General features: G+C 37.7%; 1 protein-coding gene across 2 annotated transcripts; it reads right to left on the reverse strand.

Moving 5' to 3' along the window:
- Window positions 1-426: 426 nt before the first annotated feature.
- On the reverse strand, window positions 427-22,081 carry LOC145220676 (lipoma-preferred partner homolog). 2 transcript variants are annotated; one of them, XM_080087901.1, is made up of 11 exons: window positions 21,890-22,081; window positions 11,463-11,527; window positions 7,729-7,887; window positions 6,932-7,030; window positions 5,727-5,846; window positions 5,125-5,271; window positions 4,602-4,719; window positions 4,119-4,234; window positions 3,493-3,623; window positions 2,948-3,068; window positions 427-2,577 (listed from the first exon to the last, which is right to left on the reverse strand). In XM_080087901.1, the coding sequence occupies exons 1-11, from the start codon at window positions 21,993-21,995 to the stop codon at window positions 2,464-2,466; spliced, it is 1,296 nt and encodes a 431-aa protein (XP_079944027.1). In that variant the 5' UTR covers window positions 21,996-22,081; the 3' UTR covers window positions 427-2,463. The 2 variants fall into 2 exon arrangements, with proteins under 2 accessions (XP_079944027.1, XP_079944029.1); XM_080087903.1 differs by lacking the exons at window positions 11,463-11,527; window positions 21,890-22,081 and adding an exon at window positions 11,571-11,720.
- Window positions 22,082-23,434: the final 1,353 nt, after the last annotated feature.

Here is a 23,434-nt window from a genome sequence, read left to right on the forward strand (position 1 = left end):
TAAACACGTAGGTCTAACTAGAGAGAAATTCGAGGTCGATTTTGGCTGGTGCAACAATGGCGAAAGTTCCACGCCTCTACGATTTTTGGATTTACGCGTTTCGAGTTTAACTAGTTTAGACAGCCACTTACCCCTCTTTTTGTAATAGCTCCACCTGAAATAATACTAAAGTTCGTTTTGACTTCCCGTCAAAATCAAAACGGGAACTATGACTTGCAAAACTTTTAGTAGTATTTGCGGAACACTTTATAGAAACTGCTGAATCACGACCAACTGCTAAAAATGCGGTCGTTACCTTCTCAATAAAGATCTCATGACCTGGAAATCCCATGAGGGGAATATGTTGACGTGAGGATTTCCCAAGTAGATATTGACCTTATAGACTTAATACCTTGTGGAACTAGTACAATAAGATACAGTCGTGAAAAAGCTTCTACAGAATTTATTTTATAGCGCGGTACATAGCGCGAAAAACACAATGACAATGTTCGTCACAATACACATATATGCTCATTGGCACTGAAACTTTTCGAGAGCGGCCGCGGTAGTGAGCTAAAAAAACACCAAATTCGATTTGAATAAAAGCGAAAATCACAATGCAAATAATTCAGCGGGTGGTATTACGCAAAAAGAGTTAAAATGAGTGCGAAAAAGTACAATAGATAATAATCAACGTATAATCACGCAAGACAAATTATGATTTTGCAAATTATTTTCACACCAAGTTGCTGTAGCGATCTGAACAGGGACTGTACAGTTTAAATGAAGCCAGGGAAAGGCTTAGAATTGGACATACGACGTAAAACAGCCAGATAAGTGCGCATTTGCAACCACACGCTAAGAAGATACCAGCCCCAACAGACTGCTTGAGAGTGGGCGACAAAATGACTGAAGTTGACGGTTTATCAAAATTTGCGGTTTTCCGATTGTAGACTGTTGGCAGTTTGCACATATGCTTGTGTTTTAGCAATGCGCCTTTTGACTTTTGACGCTATGCAGCATGAAACAGTAAAGTGAAACAACTGCACAAAACGTTCGAGAAAGCTGTACTTTTAAGCCTAATCATTGTCCAAGTTTTTTAATTTTTTAGGGTTAGGGTTAAAAATTGCAAGATTTATCCGTGTCCTACAGGCAGTGGGGTGTTTTTTAACGGTTGAATTAAGGCGAAGAATGGCTTCCCAGGGGTTGTTTTATTTCATAGTAAGACGTATTTGGTTTCCACCGTGGCCAAACACACGTGGACCACGCCGTGTTTGTACACCCCGAACAATGCGTGAATCCGTTTGCCCAATACGGTGGCCACACATCACACCATAAGCTGGAAGCATGGTAAGGTCAACCCGCCAAGAGTAAACAACTATGGTATTTGGGCCCCAAAGGGTGAATGGCTGATCAAATTTCGACACACCCGAACTCTATCACACCCCCTTTCATTTCAAGGAAGGTCATTGAATAAGTGTTTTGAAACATCAATGTAGTAGGAAATTTTTACGTAAAGACACCATAGCAACTAGAGAGGGGATATCAATGCTGTGGCTTTGCGCTATAAATACAAGAGGGAATAGTAGGGTTTTGTTATGGGACTGTCGTTCAAGGTCGTATTGTTGATTTTAGCGTACTGAAGTGGGGTTCAACGAGATCTAAAGCGTGGGCTTTGTCTTGTAATCGCAAACACAGGCAAAGACAAACAGCTCTATCGTGCTAGCAAAGGGGCGTTGAACGTTGATATAGAACTGTTTTGCCTTGTTAGATATAACAAACTGTTTTTGCGGTGATTAAAATTAGCTGGCATTAGTTTAAAAGTTAATCAATACTTAAACAATAAAATTTAAAAGGTTAAAAACATGAACATTGAAACAAATGTTTGCAATGAAGAAAATTTTGATTGGTAAAATAGAAAGTTAAGTGCCAAGAATGGTTGTTTAGCAAATAAGGATTTTCACTTCTAGTATCAAGTTGATGTAGTTTATAGGTCTTAACACTATGTACGTCGTTTATAAAGGGTAAACTTGGCCAAGGGTGCGTACCTTTGTATGAAAAGGTTTCATATACTTAAGAAGTGTACCAGTGTTGGAAAAGCACCACATGCGCTATACACAACTACGGCACTTGTTCAACAGGTCCTAAGTACATGTGATGGTGCAGTACGAAAAAATACGCGAGGATTTGGCGACATTTAGTGGCCAGTTAGCATGTTATTTACATACAAATGGTGGTACATAGGCTTGAACAAAAGCTTGAATATGCGCACAAGCTGGCAAAATGTAACCATAGCGCCACCAGTGTCCAATGTACGCACTGGATTTCTGCCATATGGCAGCGCTAAGCATAGTATATTTACAAGCATAACGTCTTTGGATGTAATTGGCAGCGGTGTGTGCTGGTGGGAGTAGCACATAGGGGTTTATGTCGAAAAATGGCCGTACGTCGTCTTGAAAAAATCCACTTTCTCGGGGGTATTTCTCACGCTGAGAGTCGCTGAACGAGACGCACGTTGCAGTCTTTGCACAGAATGCGGTTGTCGAGGGGGAAACACCCGTTTCCGTCTTTCTCCGACGTCAGACGGACGCTGCACAGCTGAAAAAAAAAACTCACCCTGTAAATTAGATGCTCCTGTCTTTAACAATAGAAAAAGGGGAGCAAAGCGTTTGAAAATAGGCCAAGTGGTACCACGTAATTACTACAGACAAGAGCACTTGCTAATGGTCAAATGAGGTCGTCCTGATTTTCTTGTTGTTTTTGATGCCACGACTAATTTGACACACTTGTAAAGCAAAGCAGAAATGCTCAATCTATTTTGGGTTTTTAACCAAATCCGTAAATACAAGGCAAAAATTTATGTGTAACTTATAAACCCAGCATAACACATAGAAATGCCCTAACGACTGTGCAGCTAAAATACGGAGCACTGATTTTACGCAATCTATTGATAAAAAAGAATTCTTACCTCGCATTTATAGCAGTGGACATGGAAGCTTCTGTCGAGTGCCACAATTCGAACTGTTTCTTCCTTGCCAGGTTCGGGCATAATCAAATCATCGCACACTGAACAACGTGGGGCGTATTTCCTTCAAAATACGAAGGTAAATTCTAATGTTACTTGTAATAAGATATTTCGCATATGATATTTTGTGTATTGATAACCCGTTATAATAATAAGTCCTCGGTAAAATTCGCTGTCTTTTACAATAAAATCCCCACCTTTATAGATAATGTTATTTATAGCTATATGCGTTTGGCGTGTAATATTTTGAGAACAGTACATTTAAGGATCTTTAAGAACCATTTGACGGCTATGAAAGTGTATATTCAACATATAAAATCTATTGTTTCAATGCCTAAAAAGTTTTTTAAACTCTTTTAAATCTACGCACATACTAAAATATCAAATCTCTCGCCTCGGGAATTACTTTGTAAAGCGTGTCGTGTCGTCTACTACTAATATAAGGTTACTGTCAGCGTTTAAACGTTAACCAGCGATGGTAAACTTACTTGTGATAATCTTCCACACAATATATGTCTTTGTTGTCATCAACAGTGAATGGAATCCCATCCAAGCTTTTGCCACAAGCCATACATGTAAAGCAGGCGGGGTGGTAAGCTTTACCTGTTGCACGGAGAATCTATATGGACAAGATTGATTAAGGTAAGTTTAAAATTTGATTTCAAAATTTGACATTTTTTAACATCAAGAAATTGGAAAGAAGACGTTTCTGTTTACGTTTACATTGCCAAATGTTTTAGTCGTATTTAACTATTTTCCACACATACTATAGTAACTGCAATACAATTACAACAGATATGCATTGGATATTCGAATTCAATCTATTCTCTATCTCTGTTTTGACCAAAGGCATAAAGGAAAAAAACTGACCGAAATGGCATGTACCATATCAAATGCACATATTTTTAAATATTGACTTTTGGATATAAACGCATACACATATTATCTTAGCAACAGAAACATTGTTTTGTCTCTTTTCTATTGTTTGGATGTGAATAATCGTCCATTGTTGCAAAAACACTAAAATGCATCACAAAACGTAAAAACACTAAAATGCATGAATGTATGTGCTGACAATTTTATGTAAGCTCATGCAGTGGTAACATAAACTCACCCTTTCAGTGATAGGGGCTTGACATACAGCACATTTATCCAGTGACTGAACGTAACATGGCTGACACCATGGCTTATTGCCAATCGCAAAGAATTGCTCTCCATGCAAAGGATTACCTGTGAAAAAACGAATTGTTAGTTTTGTTGCCACCACTGAATGCAACCGGAATCTATAAATATAACTAATTCAACCCGTTATTGCAAATAAAATGTTGCTTTTTGTAAGTGAACAGTTCGATTTCCAAAAAGGTTTGCAAAACACTCTAATAGCCTATGCCAAAAGTTTGTAATAAAATACGCATTTGAAATCAACAAGGTGATTAAAAGCAATTAAATTGTGATCAAAATAGGTCTTTAAAACAATTGGTACATTCAATTTAACGATACACTACTTAACGAGAACCAATTTTCTTTGGATGCATTCGGCTTAAAAAACCTTTAGATTTTGTTAGTTTCAACACTTTCATAAGCAAAGGAAACTTACTGCAGCTGGTGCAGGTGAAACACTCAATGTGGTAAACTTGGTCCATCGCTGTACACCCGACCTTCTCCCCTTCTACGATCTTATTGCATTTGGCGCAGAATCCATACATGTCTTTGTCCTGTGGTGTAAAAATACTACATGTTAGATTTGTATACCGATCCAAAATTGAGGTCATTAGAGGTCAAACTTTGGGAGGACCAACTTCGAATAACTGACAGTCATGTGTGTTAATTTAAAGAAATTTGAAGCACTCTTTATTGACCAAATGGGTGGAACAAACCAGCGTTAGACAAAAAAGTGTCCCTTTAGGGATGCGTAATAACTGACCATCAAGTGTGTAAATTCAAATAAGTTTGAAGCACTTTTTATTGAACAAATGGGTGGAACCAAATAGCGTCTGACACAAAAAGAAGCAAAAAAACGAACTAGAATGGAGACCCTTTATTTATTACCCACACATGTGTATTTGTATCTTGGCAACCGCATTGATAAACATAAAGGAAGCATTTTACACAAGTCGTACCGATGGGTTATCCAAGTTGTCGAGCAGGGTCTTGGTAATATAATCGAGTTCATCTTCAGCTTTTTTCTTTGCTTCCTTTGACTCGGAGCCGGGTCCAACCGCTGGACGTTCAGTGGAAGGCGGCTTTGATGAAGGCTTGTTAATTTGCTGAAAAGAAACCAACCCACACTTTAACTGAAATACTCGTATACGTTTAGTGCAGTGGTTCTCAACCTTTTTTCTTTCGTGGCCCACTTCCATTGCAAAAAAATTCTGTGGCCCAGTAAATTTTTAAGATAGAAAGAAATCAACTATAAAATAGGTTCAGAACAAAAAACAAAACAAAAATATTCCCTCTCAATTCCTCCCCAAGCCACTATTCTTGTAAAATTGAGTGTAGTGATACAAATGAAAGTAAATTCTTAAAAAAAGCTTTCTATTTGGTTGGTCTGTGGCCCAATCAAAATGCTGCCATGGCCCACTGGTTGAGAACCACTGGTTTAGTGTTTAAAGCAGTTCGGAGTTTTAAATAGGCCGGAACCCGAGGGTATAAGTTCGAACCCGACCTAAGTCAGAAGCCAAAATTAATTGCAACCTTATTAACATGTTTACACAAAACTTACAAATGATACGGAGTTGACTCCAGTATGGGTTGCCTTGAGTGGGGCAGACCTGGAAGGTTTTGGAAGGACAGGAGGGGGTGCTGGTTTCGACATCACGACTGGTGGGGGTGCAGGTTGTTCCTGGAGAAAACAAAAAGGTCAGTGTGACGTCATTATAACCTGTGCATGACGTCTGCACGAAGCAACAGATTTTGCAGTTGCTATATAGTAAAGTGTTTACAAGTTGGAAACATCAAATGACGAACGGAGTAATGTGTAAAGTAACGTTTTTAGATTCTTAGCCATCGATGTTAACTGGGTAAATTAGGGTAAATTTTGGGTAAATTTATTTTTCAAAGAGTAACTGTTACCACACAGAACTGAAGCGTTCTGAAAGACTGATTTTAGTTTACTAAAAAGATTTAGTTTTGTATGATTGCCGGCAATTATAATCGTCTGTACAAGCACATATTATCTACAACTGTTAATGTTTGAGTATTTTTTCTAAAAATTTGCCACAACAAACAACATCGGCTAGTAACAGCCAATGCAATGCAAATCAATACATAATGACGTTTTGTCATATTGTTGAACTCGTCATATCATGTACATCGGACATGACATTGCCTTAGCGCGTTGCACCATGAATCAATATCGTCATGCTGCATCAAATGACTTTTACGTGTCACGATCTATCAGGCAAAGTCGTAAAATATTGCTTTATCTGATGTCCGAGTGTTCGGTGCTTTAAAGTTAAGATACCCTTGGGCATGCGCGCACTTTGATTTTGCTTTGCTGCCAAACTTTGGTCGGAAGGAAATTGAGTTAAAAGCCGCGATACCGATAATTTAAAACAATGCTACTACTGTAAAGCGCGGTTAAACTGGATTTTCGCCTAATTCGGAAAAACTTGAGGTACAAATGATTTGTAATGTGTAAGGCTTGAACTAATCGACATCGGTTAATCCGGACACACTTTTTGGTCCAAACGGACCTGGATTTATAACCTAGGTTTATTGTACTTAAACTTGATTGTGAATCCTTAAAGCGTTTTGTTACTTGTGGAAAATATAAAATCCACCAAATAAATCATTTTGCAAACAACGCCATGCTTGTGAAACTGTTAAACAACGTGAAGATCAATAAAAGGCTTCTTGTTCGGTGTGTTAGAAAAATGCCAATATCTGCAATCGCTAAAATAACATAAGCTTTGTAGACAACCTTACCTGTATATATGTTGGAGTTGGCGGTTTTGGAAAGTCTTCGCTGTGCTTTACGACAGGAGACTTAGCTGAACCGTTTACCACAGGTTTTGGCGGAGGTGGCTGCAAAAATAAATGCATATTAATGAGAAAATATACGGCTGGTGTGTGAAATAGAATGATTGGCCTAATTCGAGGTTTGAAAAAATCGGGTTTCTGGCGGGTTTCTGGCTTATCTTTTCTGGTTTTAGACCAAATTTCGAACCCACTTACAACCTTGGATCCAAGTAAAGTTACGTCTCTTTTATACGCGCTTTACAGAACCTCAACTTAATAAAGACAGTTAGGCATGTTTTTGCATATTTCATTTTTACGACCTACTTCTAAGAACCTAGTAACGATCATGTATTTGGAAAAGAGATATTTTATGCCTGCTTCCGCGAAACCGAGATTTGCTGCAAAAAGTTACTTCAACCTTTCACGGACGTCCATAAAAACGTAAGGGCAAAAAACGCATTAAACAGACAAGCTGCCACGTTGGGTCAAACGACATGACTAAACCGGGTTGTAAAGCAAAAGTTACAAAACAGTAGGGCGACCTTAGTACGATTTCAAACGAGTATGATATGCATAAACATTAATACTTCATAACGGTTACTGATATTAATAACAGTGTTGGATATAAGCACCCAACGTATAGCCTAGTTTTTTACAAGTATGATCCATAACGCATCATCATGTATACGGTCTATACACAATAACTTCTTCGTCTTTAACGCAATATTCATTGAGTTTACTTTCAACACATAACAGCAGCTTACCTGTGCAACTAGAAAGTCGTCCAGATCTGGTGGTGGCGGGAGATTGTACTCCTGGTATTGGTCGTTGGTCTTTTTACTGTCGCCGTTGCTAAGGCCAACGATTAGCTGATTGGTCAGTTTATCTACTTCGCTTTCAGCCTTGGGCATTGAACTAGTGACCTGAATTGACATGGTAACAGATAAAAACCGGCTGCTAACAAATGGTGTACATGTTACACGTAACAAAGCTAGTAATAGAGTACAGGTATGGTCTTTATGACAGGAAGTAGTCGTTTAGTCATCGGGTAGAATGACAAACTGACTAGGGTGTTTGTCAAATGGGAAACTGCGATGATAAAACCGGCACAACCACTGCTGTTATGTAACAACACGATGGTCCACATCAAGTTGTAATGTACAGGTGGAAATGTACTTGTATTTGGCGCAAATTGGTAAAACGTTATTGTACATTGTCAAGCTGTTTAGTTGTAGAGTCTAATGGTAAAATTTTCTAAAACACTGGGTTAAACTGAAATCAACCAAAATAATGATTCCTATTAAGTACCCCTTTCCCTATCTTTTCTACCCTCTTCTCCAAAATAGAGATTTTATATTTCTCCTGTATTCTATTATATTAACCAGTTCTAACTGAAAACGAATTGAGACACGAAAGGTTATGCAGAACTAGACTCAAATGCGTCTGAAATTATAACACTTCCATACCCCATAAAAGTGAAATCTTCACTGCAAGCCCTGGTCATTATTCAATGCTAAACCTAAACCGACCAGTAACACCCTTGATTTGCGCACTGCTGACCTTAAATGGAAACCTAACAAGGGTTTTGGGATCTTTAGCAAATTCTATACAAAACCATTGAACCAAAAAACACTGTGCCCAACCTGCTACAATTTCTTAGCCATTAGTTGCTTGTAAACAAACTGCTTCGCTGGGCCTTAGTAGAATTCTTGATAGGAAGCCTATCTGATAGATGTTTTGTGCCACATTATCACTTCATGCGTTGAATTTAGTTCGTCGCCGTGCAATTAAACAAAATACACAAATGATACCGTCTGTTGTTTACACTCAAGATAATTAATGCATGACGAAAATGACGTCACAATGAATATTTGTATTGTTTGCTTTTCTACAATAACAATTGCTAACTAGGAATGTGACTTTTCTATATATTGGCAGTTTTTATGTTACATAAACTCTAAAAACTAGGAGCAACACCCTCAGTAGTTTTAGGCGCGAGCCGCTCCTGCTATATATCTATTCCTTATTGATCTAATATTCTTAAGCGTACGTGAACGGCTTTAAATGCAATCATATCCGCGTTTCGGCACGTATAAAGCATGAGTAATACCCATGGGTCTTAATAAGACTGTTTGTTAAGGTATATAAGGAATACCAATGGCTAAATATACAACATGTTTTATGTGGTATGTTTAGGCTTAAATGCCTGTGCTGTTTACATTAGACATACCCAGTGTATTACAAGCTCAGTCTAAAACCTACCTACAGTACAAATCTAAACCTAATAAATTTACGAACTTATACTTTTGACTGGTAAGTTTTAACTACCTTAATACATAAATAGCGGTTGATTTGTCAAACCGCTGTAAACTTACTATTTGACGTATTGTCGCAACACAATACCTATTGTTTTAAACGTAAACAACCTCTATTCAGAAATTCGCCTTTCCTGTGTTATACTCTATCACTATTCACTACATGAAAACTTGAAACAATGATGGTAGCACATGCGTTAACGAAACATTACACAGCTGTTTCGACACAGCCGCTGTTAGCAGAAGCAAGCAAACTAGCTAGCTAGAGCTGTTCTCACTTCGCCTCTCGCGCCATTAGCTGAAATCGACACTCAAAAAAGTCAGAAGCAGCGTGCCAGCGTCGACGCCCCTTATAAGGAGCGAAGCGAAGCCCATACTTGGCTATTATCGATTCGAAGCGCGCACGGTCGAAAAAAAAAGTGCGCATTTTTGCGGCAAGCTGCTACGAAGGCTAATGACGTATGCGTTGCTTGCCGTTCGGTCCGTATAATTTTGGCAGCCGACTTACCGCCCCTATGCCATATTAAGTCAAACCCAAACCGCAGGTTTTTCAAGGAAAAAACGTTCTAGAAAAGCGTTTCACCCTTGGCACCTACAAAGCACGTTGGTATGTAATACGTCAGAATTATGCGTTCCGTCAGAATAATGGTAAGAAACGTCACAATACTTTTAGCTTAGTGCTTTAATTTACCCGGTTTTCAAAAAACTAAAATTTCCAACTGTGACATCACAAAAGGATGACGTCACGAAACTAAATAATGATAATAACAAAGTTATTACCCCCCGAAAATTGTTAAAATTACCCCTTCGGGAGTAATTACCAATTGGTCACTATTCTTACTGCTCAATAGTATCTATACTATCTAGATATAAATGTATTAATATAGTAAACATAAGCATGACTTACTGAACATAAAGTTAGCGCTAGCTCAATTAAAAACTACATGACTGAACAATTTAATTGCAAACGCGACTTAAAAGGCACCAGAAGGTTAATGTCGACACCCTTAGTGCCTTTCCACGTTTTTTTCATTAAGTCATAAATGTCAAGCTATGCAACGACAATTTGGTGACGTAATCGAAACCTACGTCACAAAATAAATTACAGCGTAATTTTGACGTCAGCAAGTTCACATTACATCAACCTCCAATTGAGACTGAACAACCATCAGTTAGAAAGGCAGGTCTATTCAAAGGCAGCAATAATATAAATTAAAGTTTTATTGACAGGGCCTTGACATGTCGATTTCCAACAGGCTTCAACGTTTTATGATCAACTGTATTGCCACTAAAAGTGCTCTGGTGGTTTGAAAAATGAAAAGTAGATTGTTCACGGTAAGATTGTGATTTTGCCGACACAATGGAAAAGCTCGTCTAATGTTACGCTATGTTGCCATAACCAGAATGTTATTTGGGTCTACTTAAGCGCAGTCCCAAGTGGACTAAAATTTGTTGTTTTCAGCCACTTAGAGTCGCAAAAGAGCATACATCGCTATGACATGGGTGCAAAAACACGTGGGATCTCAAAAGAATAAACAAAAAAGTTCCTCTTAGAATTTAAACACAAGACAAACCGTTTTGTAGAATTTACATTCTTCAACAAAAAACGTTAGTGTTTCGGCCCAGCTTAATAAACTAAGCGTGTATAGAATAGATACACGTTAAAGAGTATTCGATGTAAGATAGAAAAGTAAATATAGGTGTGGTTTGAGGCAATATATTAACCTAACAAATAAAGTTCAAAATACCTAAAGCATCATATCCAGTTACGTTGAAATCAGCTCTAAACACAGACCAGACGATCAGAACATACTTTCTGTTGTGCTTATTAGTTATTTTCATGCAAGTTGTGTCAAAGTTTTTGCAAGCATAAACGTACGGGCGTCAATTCTACTTTACTAAATGTAACTTTGGAAATATCACTGGCGATTAAATGCTTGGGAATAGTGATGACAAGAATTTACATTTCACAATGAAATAAAAAAGGACAAAACTGTTCTCTCATTAAATAGCCTGCGTAAATACAAATTTTATGACTTTATTGCTTATGTGATTGACAATTAAATTGCAAATTGATTTCTTATTTTTATATCATCAAGTCACGTTGTAAAGTCAAATTTTGACCGAATGCGTTAAAAAACAAACCTGTGTTTGAGTTACAACTTACGAACCCAAAAACCTACCTGGCTTGAAGCAGTGGCTGTTGCAGTTTTAACCGGTTTAGGAGCAGTCGCCGGCAAAACAGTAGCTGAAAGAGAGATAAGTCAAAGGTTAAAAATTATTTTGCCCACCTTGAACTTGAGCATAGTGGCTCCTCAGACCCAGTGTGACGTGTTATCCGGCCGTTGTATGCAAATTAGCTGTGGTCCAGTCACGTGATAAATAATTTCACTAATGCTAAGGTGTACGTTTTGGTTGTCACCTAAGGCATGAAACATTAATTAGCTGTGGTAGGTAACTTATGCAATTTTTTGCTATTATAACTTGTGTATGAGTTAAAGGCTGCCTTTAAAATGACTCGTTCTTTTCTACATAACTCAATCCTTGCATGTACGCTACACTGTATTGGCTTTCACTTAAACTAAGGTTTCTTGCATCATAGTACAAATAAATACGGATAAAATTCTGTACAACTATTTTCTTTTATATGTACCACCGGTCACTAATTAAACACATTACGCAGTCTCATTACGAACCATGCAACAAATTATATGACAACCATGACCATCTCATCAATAGAAACTGCAAGGCTTCTAAAAATCCAGACAACGGGAAAGGTACCACGACTGTTATTGAATTTTCATCCAGCATAAACAATTAAATTGTCTCAGTCCTTTAAAACAAGCACAACGATGAACGCAATGCGTTTAATCAGCGCTCTGAGCTTGGCCAAAACTCTTTCCGGAAGAGGCGGGTAGACAAGTGAAAACGTGCGGCGCCTGCGTGGTAAATCATTTGCTTGTTGCAATAAATAGTCGTTTTGAATACAGGACTAAAGTATAAGGACTTCTGACGAAAGTTAAATGACAATAAAACTGAATGGAACGGTTTTTTGTCGATGGCCATGTCAACTGATATGTGCTGACGGCGGTATATAATTGATGTTCGATTTAAAAAGTTTAAATAAGATAAGCAACTGCAGCACAATCACGTTAACACATGTTCATATTGTTAAACAAAACTGATGTGGTACACTTTTATAACTAACAAAGAAAAGCTCTATCACATAGGTGTTGTCATAAGCCTATAGCTACTGGTACTGGTGAAGATCTTTTCTGCAATAAATAGGTCGCTGTGTCTTAATTAGTTTTTGCTACATAATAAAACGCAAAGGATTATACGCATTCAACAAAGTTCGGTTTAAACTTTTAAGTGACCGTAAGTGCCCAATGCTTTGATGTTCACACAAATTACATACCAAAATCAACCTGCAAATGAGAATAGGACATTACCATAGCCACCAAAGTTTATCAACTGTATACATACTGTTGTTGCCGATATTCATTTCTGGCATTATTATCTTCATGCTAAAGCGAAATCAATGTCCTCAAATGCGAATAAGCAAAAAAGGTGCACATTAAATACTAGCTCTTATTATATCGTGATCACGTGCGTTCTAAAAAAACGACCTATTTAAAACAACTCAATTGACAGCAGTACAATTTACTAAAAATTGGAAACCTGTAAACCATTACCGATTGGAAATTATCATCTGCCTACGCAAAAACCTACATAGTTTAGAACGTCGCGTGCTTTTTGTGACGTAATATATGACGTTTTAGTCATACGTCAAAATTTAGACGCGTTCTGAGAACCACAGACCTAGGCGACCCGGAAAAGGAAGGTATTTTAGGTGGGAAACGCATTTACTAATGATTATTTTTAGATATAAGTGCCCTATTTGGTTCTTTTCTGCTGCAACTGACAAAAACGCGTTAGTAGTGATTTGTGGCTTTGCAATTATTGACATTTTTTGCTTTACTACCGATTAAGGTTTGATATACCGATACTGACAAACAATTTCGTTTAATATTGTAATGCCTCATGTACATTTGGTCATTTTCTGTGCAAATGCTCATTGCTAGCAATCCAACATTATTCCGAACAATTTTATACTTTTTCTGACACTAGATGAACTAAATGACCCTCAGAAGGCCAACTATCTTTTAAATACTGATATCAAGCGATGTAAAATACGTCCACTTTCGTTTTTGATCATACTTCTGATCCTATCCCAAGCAACTTTGCAAAGAAACCTCTTAGAATTCCACAAAGGAAAACACTTAACAGAAAAGTCGCGAGACACCTGAAAAACTCTTCCTTGTTCAAACAAGCGGTTTTCCACGATAACCGCATTGTCATTTAAAACATAGTTAGCGACGCCCACTCAAAAAAGGAATGGTTAAAATTTAACCTATCCAACACCAGCCAAACTGGGCAACAGCCGAACCAGTGACTGGCCTGTAAACTGTGCCAGTGACCCGAAAAAGTCGGGAAAGCCATCTACGGCTTAGCGCTGTTTAAAATGCTCGAAATGTCACCGCACCTGCGACCTCAAGTCATTTCTCACATCAACTGGACGAATGTTCTATCGTGGCGCAATATGTAGTGAAGCAAGACCGCGGTGTGCTTTGAAACAGAATATTCGGCGTGTCAAAACAACGATAAGTTTACCGGGTGGTTAAAATCCCTACGGTCTATACGCCGGTTGCGTTAACAAAGCAACTGCTTCTATTGGTTGTCAATGCCTGGGACATTGATATTGTTTTGCCAAAGTGACAATTCACTTTGCAAACATATTTTGGGTCAAGGTAATAATTCGTTTCTTGGCCTTATCACTAAGATCAACCGTACAATAGTTGTGGTTAAGAGCTCAGTACCGTATCTAGTACATATAAACATAAAATAGGCGATTTAAAATTTACATATCTACCATCTTTTGGGACAAGTTGGCCTTATATTAATTTGAATGATATTTTGTTTGGCGTTTTCGTTAACTGGATTCTATTTGTTTAAAGCCGAAGGAGGAAGGCATAAACATAATAAGCAAATTCTAACTTTTTGGCAAAAGCAAAACAAATGCAATAATTTAACCATTAAATTGAGTTAGATTTAATTCGTTTGGCAAAAGAAAAATTTGCACGAGAACTGTTTCTTCTTTTTCCCGCTCGTATTTGAACAGCAACAATGCGTGCACAGTTTAAAAGTCAACCCAGCAAAACCGTAAAAAGATTAAGGTGCCACAGTAAACAGATGCGGTTATTTCACGGCGCATCAACTTTCAAAAACAAGAAACCCGTTCTCTCAAGCTATTACGAACTGCCTTGTCTGTTACAGGCGCCTGAAAGGATGATAGGCGGAATTAGGCGGTCCTCTGTTCGCTCACCAAATATGCTCAAGCAATCTTAGGACGCGCATTACAGTAATCCTGTACTTGCGAAAAGCTTTGTAAATTAGTTCAAAAACAACTGCTCCTGTTTCGCTGTAGCGGTAATTTAGGGAAACACTTGCATGGCCTTAAAAACAAAGGCATTTTTTAGACCGTACATATTATATAAGAATTCTGCTTTTTTCCAGTTATGTATACGCTGCTTGACATTACCAAACACACTTACAAGATATATAGGTGATATTACTAAAATATGACATCTCATTGAACAAGCCTATTCCACAAAACGAAACATAACCGACATTTCTACAATAATTTTCTAATTTTCAAACGTTGAAAAGTAACGTTGTACCATGTTAGAACTGTAAAACTAAGCATTTTTTGTTACTCGCAAGCGTTACATAAACCAGTTATGATGCAAAACCATTCCAACAAAATAGTTGCAAAAAAAATAATTAAAAAAGACAAGCAGAACTTAACTATCGATAGATTAACTTAAAGTTGCCGTAGCCTTAACACAATGTCTGCATCGACAGTCGGGTTACAGACCTTGCAACTTTGTGGTCTAAGAAGCTATCACGTCCCGGCCGTTGCCCTGTAACTTTATCTGTGTTTAGAAGATTATCGTCTGTTTGCGCATAACGCTCAAAACCGCCATTATTGTTGACTGTCAAGCTGTTGCCCCGCGCGGAAGACAAATCCGTCATCAAACTGTGCATCGACTAATTTGGGATTTTGCTAACTTGCTGCACACTAAATTTAATGACTTTCGATGACGTGATCGGGAAGTTAATGATGGTTTTCCTTTGTGAAACCAAAAACATTATTTAGACGTTAATACTGTCGATGATCATATTTCCTTAAACGGGATATATTTTTTTGAAACGGACAAACGCAGCGTACAAATGTTTCTACCCTAGGAATGTATTTAAACGGCACTCTGATTGTTTTACCATCATGAAGTCAACTAAATTGGCCGTCAAAAATTTAGTACAGAACTGACTTTGCCAGAACACCTTACACGAGTAAACGCAAAAATGTTGTTCTATAAAAGGTGTTGGAGTTGAAGATATTACGACGTAACATATGTTCTACCGTCACTCAGTTTCATTTGCATCCGTGCTTCCGACGCTTAAACTATCCAATATCCGACAAGGTTTCTCTTTCTGTCTCCCTACCCTCTTTCCTTAACCAACTTGACTGGTTCCACTAGCGTTACGATTTCCTTATGCGCTAACCGCATCCTGAAATGCAAAGCCCAGCCACGAAACGCCTTTTAGTGAAGGTTTAACTGCAGCGCGTTTATCACCTATCCACTGATTTTGTCTTTTACTATTTCTCTCTTAATACCGTCCAAACGTTGCGCAGCAATTTCCAGCTTGGTGATTATTATAGTGCGATTGTAGTTCTACAATTCCTTCTAGCGAAATAAACTCAACTCAAACACTATACGGTTACAGAAAGCAAGCACGCTGCAAAGAATGTACCACATCGAACTATAGCCTCCTAAATGCTGACACGCATCTTAAACGCTATAAATTCTACAATGACTGCAGTTAACGACTCGCAAAGGCGCGACAACTGCAGTCAGCTGTCCAAAGTAATTAGCGAATTGCGCTGAGCATAGGTCAACTCAAGACGAAACATCGGTCAGCATAAACAACTGTAAATCACCATTGCGTGAATAGGAAATGAATTTGACGAACAGGGCTGATCTGAAGACATAACTTAATTACTCCATGCCGATTGAGAGGTTCCTTTAAAACGTGAGAGGGCACAGCAGAAGAAAATTGTTGGTTTACGTATATACGTTGGCATGAGTGTGCATTATTGACATGGACACACCGCCTTTATTTGATTTAATAAAGTGTTGAATGCAAATGATACTCGCTTTATTACCCGTTACGGTTAGGGTAAAGTGAAAAAGAATTCTCCTTAGCATATGCATGTGGCATTCTAATAACAAATTTCATAGTCCATGACCGCACAAAGCGGTATATCCAGGGTTGCCATACCGTCCTTATTTCTAAGATTTGTCCTTATTTTGAAGGACAATGTCTTAGAAAAATGTATTGTCCTTATTTCTAAGAAATGTCCTTCTTTTTGACTTACGTCCTTATTTTGTCTTATTTTTTAACAAACACAAGTCAAATCCCTGCTACAAGTAAAAGTACACCTAGACCTATGCTGTCGTGAGATGCACGAAGTATTTTTAACAAACAAGGAGTTGCTGGAACAGATTGTTTCTCGCCAAAAATTCGCATGTGATATGTCATGGTTCGTATCAATGCAAAGATGTGTCCAAAAATCTTTGTTTCGTTTGGTAAGAAAATTTAATTTTTTAGGCTGTCCTTATTTAATGGTGCACGTCGATAGCAACCCTGGGTATATCACTCGGGTTCATTCAGTGTTATATGTAAATAAGGTTTGATTTGCGCATGTTTTCTTCAGTTAAACGGAAAGGCTGAAAAGTTATCCATACTTAAAGTGTTACTTCCCCAGTTACATATCTTTACCACAGATCTAAAATCACCTTTAATGATGAAAATAACGGCCCAAATAGAAGAAACGTTTGAAAAATAAGGCATGTCGCTTTTTGCGTCTATTGGGGCCGTTATTTTCATTATCAAACTTACACACAGATCCGTACATAGTCTTTTCAAAATGTCTTATAATAGCAAAGATCATATCATAAAATGTATATATATAGCTGTTTGAATAACCAAGCTTTTTAACAATTTCCCTTGTTTGATTTGTAAACATTATTCCAGTTAAATGTCTAAGCAGTTCTCTCTTGTAGGTATTCGATAAAACTTCTATACACTTGACCTCCTAAAGCTCATTAGATATCTGCTTCAAATATACCAGTACACAAGTACATCCTTAGACCTTGACAATACTGGATTTCCTCAACGAAATTTGCAAAACTCTGACTACTTTTAAGACACCAATCGAGCTACCGAAAGTTTGTCTGTATAGAAACCATGGAATGAAACACAAACAAAACGCGCCTTGAAAGCGATTAACGCCACTGGCGGTGACAAGATTATTGCGAAGCACAAATCCCGTAAAACTTAATCCCTTGTGTCAATATTCGTGAATAGTAATCACCAGCGAATCTAGTACAACGGTAAAAGACATTTTGCCGCTAATCCATTAGAATACTGTTCCCTTAATTGCGTGCTAGCACACTAATTTGATTCTAAAATCAATGATTTGTAATTTACAAACAAAAATGCGAAACGTTGTGTCTAAAAAAAGTCCAATGCAGCATGAACAGAAGACATCTGACCCCAACATAGGGTTTGCTAAATAAGGCACAGTACGGTATAGCGGTTGGTAGTGCCAAAGGCAATGCAACCGCCAACGAGTTGAAAAGAAACTTTCTCACGGTAAATTTCGTTGCTGGGAAATATATAACGGGAAACTTTGTGTTGCCTGAAACGTTGGCATTCATGTTTTTTTGTGTGTGCTACTCTAAACTGCAAGTATTTTCTTAAATAAAGCGAATAATTGTAACAACGGTTGATCAGTACAAGAACATCTAAACTGCGATGGAATATGCATCTCAAAAACGGAGCCTACGTAATGCAGCCAGTCACGTAAAGACTTTGTTTGGGTATGCAATAAAGGCTAAAAAAACAACCGACTTTAGACAAGCAAGTTTACTGAAAAAGCAACCACTTTCAAAGAACTTACACGTTTTAAAAGCATCCCAATTTACTCCATTAAAGGGATTTAAAGCATTAGGAAATCAATCCTAAAGCACACATAAACATTTGCAATAAATTAAGCTTTCGATTGTTACCACATCTTAAACAACCTAACCACCATCAGCAGTAGAGCAGGTCAACAGAACCAACTTCTAGAAGAAAGCATTTACCCGCAAACTTAGTAACTATAGTTTTTCGTCTTTACAAACGCACTGCAAAAAACGCGATACAGTGGTTTCCGTTGGCGATAAACGGACGTGCAATTCTATGGCAGCGTCAAGAAACGTCCATGCAGTTACGCGAGGGTGGTCAGAACACGGTTAAAAGTTTCAAGCAACGAAAGCTCTTGGAACAGGTGCCTGCAGATCTGGAGTTACCATGGGAACAAAGCAAAACGGAAACACGCTTGTGGCACGTTTTTCACTCTTGCGTGTTGGTTTACAAAACAAGACAACGTTAGCCAAATTCGCTCGACCTCCAAATATACTTTGTTTGTTGTGAATGCTCATGCACATTGAAACGAATACAGCGGCTTATTGTGTTTAGGAAGCTTGCAAATCGCTGTTTTGAAAACCCCAAAACAAATTTCTAGGCATCTTTTTGGAGTGCGAACCGGAACAGTTTTGGGCGAATAAATTTGTATTTTACAAAACAGGAAAATTAGTGGACTTAGTACAAGAATTTGGGAAAGAGTGTGTTACAATTGTGGTTTTGTCACTACACTTACAATATATAGCAGACCATGTTAAAAATTCTTCAGTGAAAGTTTGATTGATTTCGGCCACATACCAACTTTAACTTTATTTACATGCCTTGCGAATGTCATTTAAATACTTCGCCATTTTTATTTCACCTTAAACAAGGAAAAAAGAAAAGTAGTATACGTTTACCATGTCTTTTTTGAACTAACAAACAGAGAAACAAGTTCACCACAAATCCGGAAACGAGTTTAAACACTAACAAGACAGCTGAACGACCAGAGAAAATTGTCAAAATAAATATCACCAACGGCACTCCAATAAAGGTAGCGTATAAATCATAATATTGCCCTTTCAATTGCTACTGAGGTTGGTCAGAAACGCACAAAGGGCTTCATTGTGACAGGGAACCCTTGGAGTCTTAAAAGGCAGCCAATGCGTCACTAAGCCATTACGATCTTGATAGCAGTCTTGCGTGGACATTAAGCACCTAATAGTTTATCTTTCAAATGACTCAGGTTTTATTGGCTCCTGTTACAGAAAAACACCACCGCTCATAGTCCTCATACCAACTCAACTCAAACAACAGCGTTAAACTTAACATTAGAAAAATCCTGCTTGTAACTGAGATTAGAAAAATATCCTGTAAGTAACAAAATCAGTCAACAAATTTACATGGAATATATATGTATAGATTTCGCCTAAAAATCAAGTAGTACTAAAACATAGGCAAATTTGCAGACAAATTATTCTGTTTTACAGGCAACATTTTAAGCTCTGAATGAACACACAATGTACAACATACCGTCATTCTGTCTGTCTAAAATTTAATGAAAAACCTAAAACCTCACAAACACCACAAACCTTGTATAATCAGTGTTTAGGAACCCTATCAACATACCGTTCCACTCCACTTGCTATGTAATTTAAACACTCCCTCCCTTCAGCTACCTTGCGCCATAGCCAAATTCCATCACGTTGAAATTAGGCAACTTACCCTTTTAGCACGCAAAGCAGCAATTTCACACTCCCCAGTTTTAGGCGCTTTTTCAGTCTTAGGACTTTTTGGTACAAAAATTGTCTCACATAAATAAAAATGAAAATATAAAGTATTATTGCATGTTTCTCAATACAGTCTCAAAACAACGACTTTTGCCTAAAGTATAACGTTCAGTTCCGGGCAATGTTATAACATTCCTCTGGTACAGACAAAAAATGCGTTCCACAAATTCTCAACAACGGGTGGGGGACCACAAGTATGCAGGAAGCGCGAACTTGGCAAATACCTTCAGAGACCGCAAAAGAATCTCACGACCCACTTCACCCTTCTTTCTCCAAAAGTTGCACAAACAATTCAGCGAGCGACTCTTAACCTTCGATACGGCAAAGCTAAAGGCCGACAAACTGCGCCAAGTAGCAAAACACCCTCATCCCTGTCTTGAAAAGCGAAAAAAAACTCTCGCGTACTTCACTCTCCCGTTTGCAGTCGTTGGTGGCTGAACTGAGAACCCGTTGCTATTAAATTACTTGTAAGCAGCCAAGCGAAAAGGGCTACCCGCAGTGTCTTAACATAAACCCCTTGCGCTGCTTTTGATGAGCTAACCTAAGACAAAGCCATTCCATTCTCACCAACTGGTTTCGTGCAAAACAGGCGGTGGTATAACTGACAAAAGGCACGGGGCAAACTTAGAAACCGCCTATGGTGATTTGTGCCAGCGGAAGCGGATGGATATTTGACATGACAGTTTTATTGGGTCCTTAAAAGGTCGACGCCGCTTGCTATTACAGGGAGTATAACAGTAGCGCATCCTTTAGCAGCATATCACGCTCCTAAACGTAGCGGGTAATTTCTATGCAACAGCAAACGGAATTGACATTCCATTTTTAGTAAAAATACCCACAGCGGATGCAATGCTACAGACGCTGTGACGTCATAATGGCATACCCCCGACGTGTCACGTTTTTGCTTAATGACAGGGATGACCGACTAATGAGTCAACGTACTTCTAAAGCTATCGTAACATTGCTCATCGCCATACAAGGGTGTTGTAGTGACAGACAGCAGTGACACTGTTTGTCAAGATAAACATGACGTTGCTAATGATCTTTGGCGCCATCGCCTGGTAACAACTAATCCCTAATTCTAAACTAACCAAACTTCAACTACCCAACAAAGCTAACCATACTTAATGCCTATATGCTGTATAAGCAAACCTATCTTATGATTTTGTCCTGTTACTTACAAATCAAATATATATAGTGCACATTTTCAATTACTGATCCAAGTATTTAGCTATCTTTACTATCTCACTGCTGTGGTATTAAATTACACTGGATAATTACAGCTTGGGCGATTTTGTAAACTGTGGCCACGGCTATTAACAACGTCCAAATCTTGCAATAAAGAGTTGAGCCTGTAAATGCCAACTTAGCCTTGGGCAAAATAAGCTAAGTGAATGAAAGTTATGTGCGCTGTAGTTTTGACCATGTTTGTACAGGAACCGATAGCCTGATGTTGTATCAAGTTTTATCCGATATCTAGGCCACTGGTGTCAATAACAATAGGTTTATCAACATGACTGGACCACTGTTTATGGTAACAATATATCAGCATGTAAAATCAAATACTTTTATCAAAACAAAATCACTATATAGTTGTTAAACACTACAAAACAACAAATATTTAGTAATCAAGTTATCATACCTCAAAAATAGATGTAGTTAATGTTTTTCAGTTTACTAAATTTAAGTCTCATTTAAATGTGGCAATTACTATAAACATTTAAAAGTAATAAAGAAAAACAACATACCTGAAACTTTACTTGTTGCTGGGACAAAGTTCGACATTGTTTCTTGAATGAATCTCTCAGCTTGATCCAACTCTTCCAATTCTTGATCCAGCCATGATGTGTCCATGTTTATTAGGTAAACTTCCAAATGTAGAAAGCAACAATGATCAAGGTAATAACTCACAATGTTAAAATTATATTATCACAATGGTAATGTCTGTAAGAAAAAGCCCATTATTAAATTAAAAAAATCACAGTCAAGGTTAATGAATATCTACCAAACAAAAAACAATACTGTAACTATTAGCAGATTTACAATCATAGATTTTTCTAATACCTGCAACCTTTTGTATCACTTTAAAAAAAATATAAGGTCTGTTTTCTGCAACACGTACACACCAATTTCAAATACATCAAACTTTCATCAACTAACTAATATTAGCGGCACTCTCGGCACATGCACGTATCCGACAAAATGAAAACAAGCCAAGATCTGCGTACGACTTCCTGAATGGCGAAGCAGCTATCAAGCACGAGGATGTGACGCATCATCGCAATATGAAAAAGCATTTCCTCAACTTTCAATGAATAAAGTTTTGATCAATGTGAGTTTTGCACACGACAGCTTATGAATGGCGACTACATTAAGCACTGACGTGTGACATGTGTCTGGACCGTCATTAGCCAATTTGTCTGGTCACAATATTTGAATAATTAATATTGTGACATGTGGTAAAGTGTTGATTAGCACAGATGCCCTGATAGCTGTTTTAATTTTATTGGCATAATTGTAATTGCCCAAATCAATTATTTATTTCACAGATTGATCTACAATAAAAACCAACAACAGAATGTGTAGTATACCGATTTTGTTTTTATACAACTTTCACTTTAACATAGTACAGTTTTCATTTTTGACTGAGTTAGGTTAAGTAATGTAAACATCTTTACAGTATATTTGGTGATTAGCAAAACATTGTTGTTACTTTTGCAGTACACAAAGTATACATTATGATAGGAACAATAGAAAAGTTGAAAACATTACATAACAATAACTCTAACTTGTGCATGTATATTGGGGATATTTTCGTGACTAACAGCTTTACGCTCCAATAAATCTACTGTCATGTAACTGCAAGTTAAAAACAAACAATAAAATTTACAAACGATGCATTCTTTGCATCTTTGTCGTCACAAAAACTACTGTTACTGCACAATCGTATCCATAGATACTAACCCGTTACTAAGCAACCGCACCACCGTATATTTCTAACAGACAACACGTTTGATCAGTTGCGCACACACAAATAGTAAACGTCTTTTTGAAACACAACTTAAATTGTATGATAGTTATTTAACCGTACGAAAGTCACCTACACTTCCGCTGACATCCGAGTACATGGTTTCGCAACGAAGCGGAGACGGCGATATATAAGAGAAATACTCGAGAGAAAGCAGGTGGTTTGCGCATTGGGCATGACGAATTCATTTCGACATGAACGTTTTTGATAAACAATCAAGAATTTAAGGGCATCTTTTTACTTTTGACCCATCTGTATGATTTGC

The sequence above is a fragment of the Phallusia mammillata genome, chromosome 3 (genome assembly GCF_965637545.1).
Source record: "Phallusia mammillata chromosome 3, kaPhaMamm4.hap1.1, whole genome shotgun sequence".
NCBI classification, from domain to species: Eukaryota; Metazoa; Chordata; class Ascidiacea; order Phlebobranchia; family Ascidiidae; genus Phallusia; species Phallusia mammillata.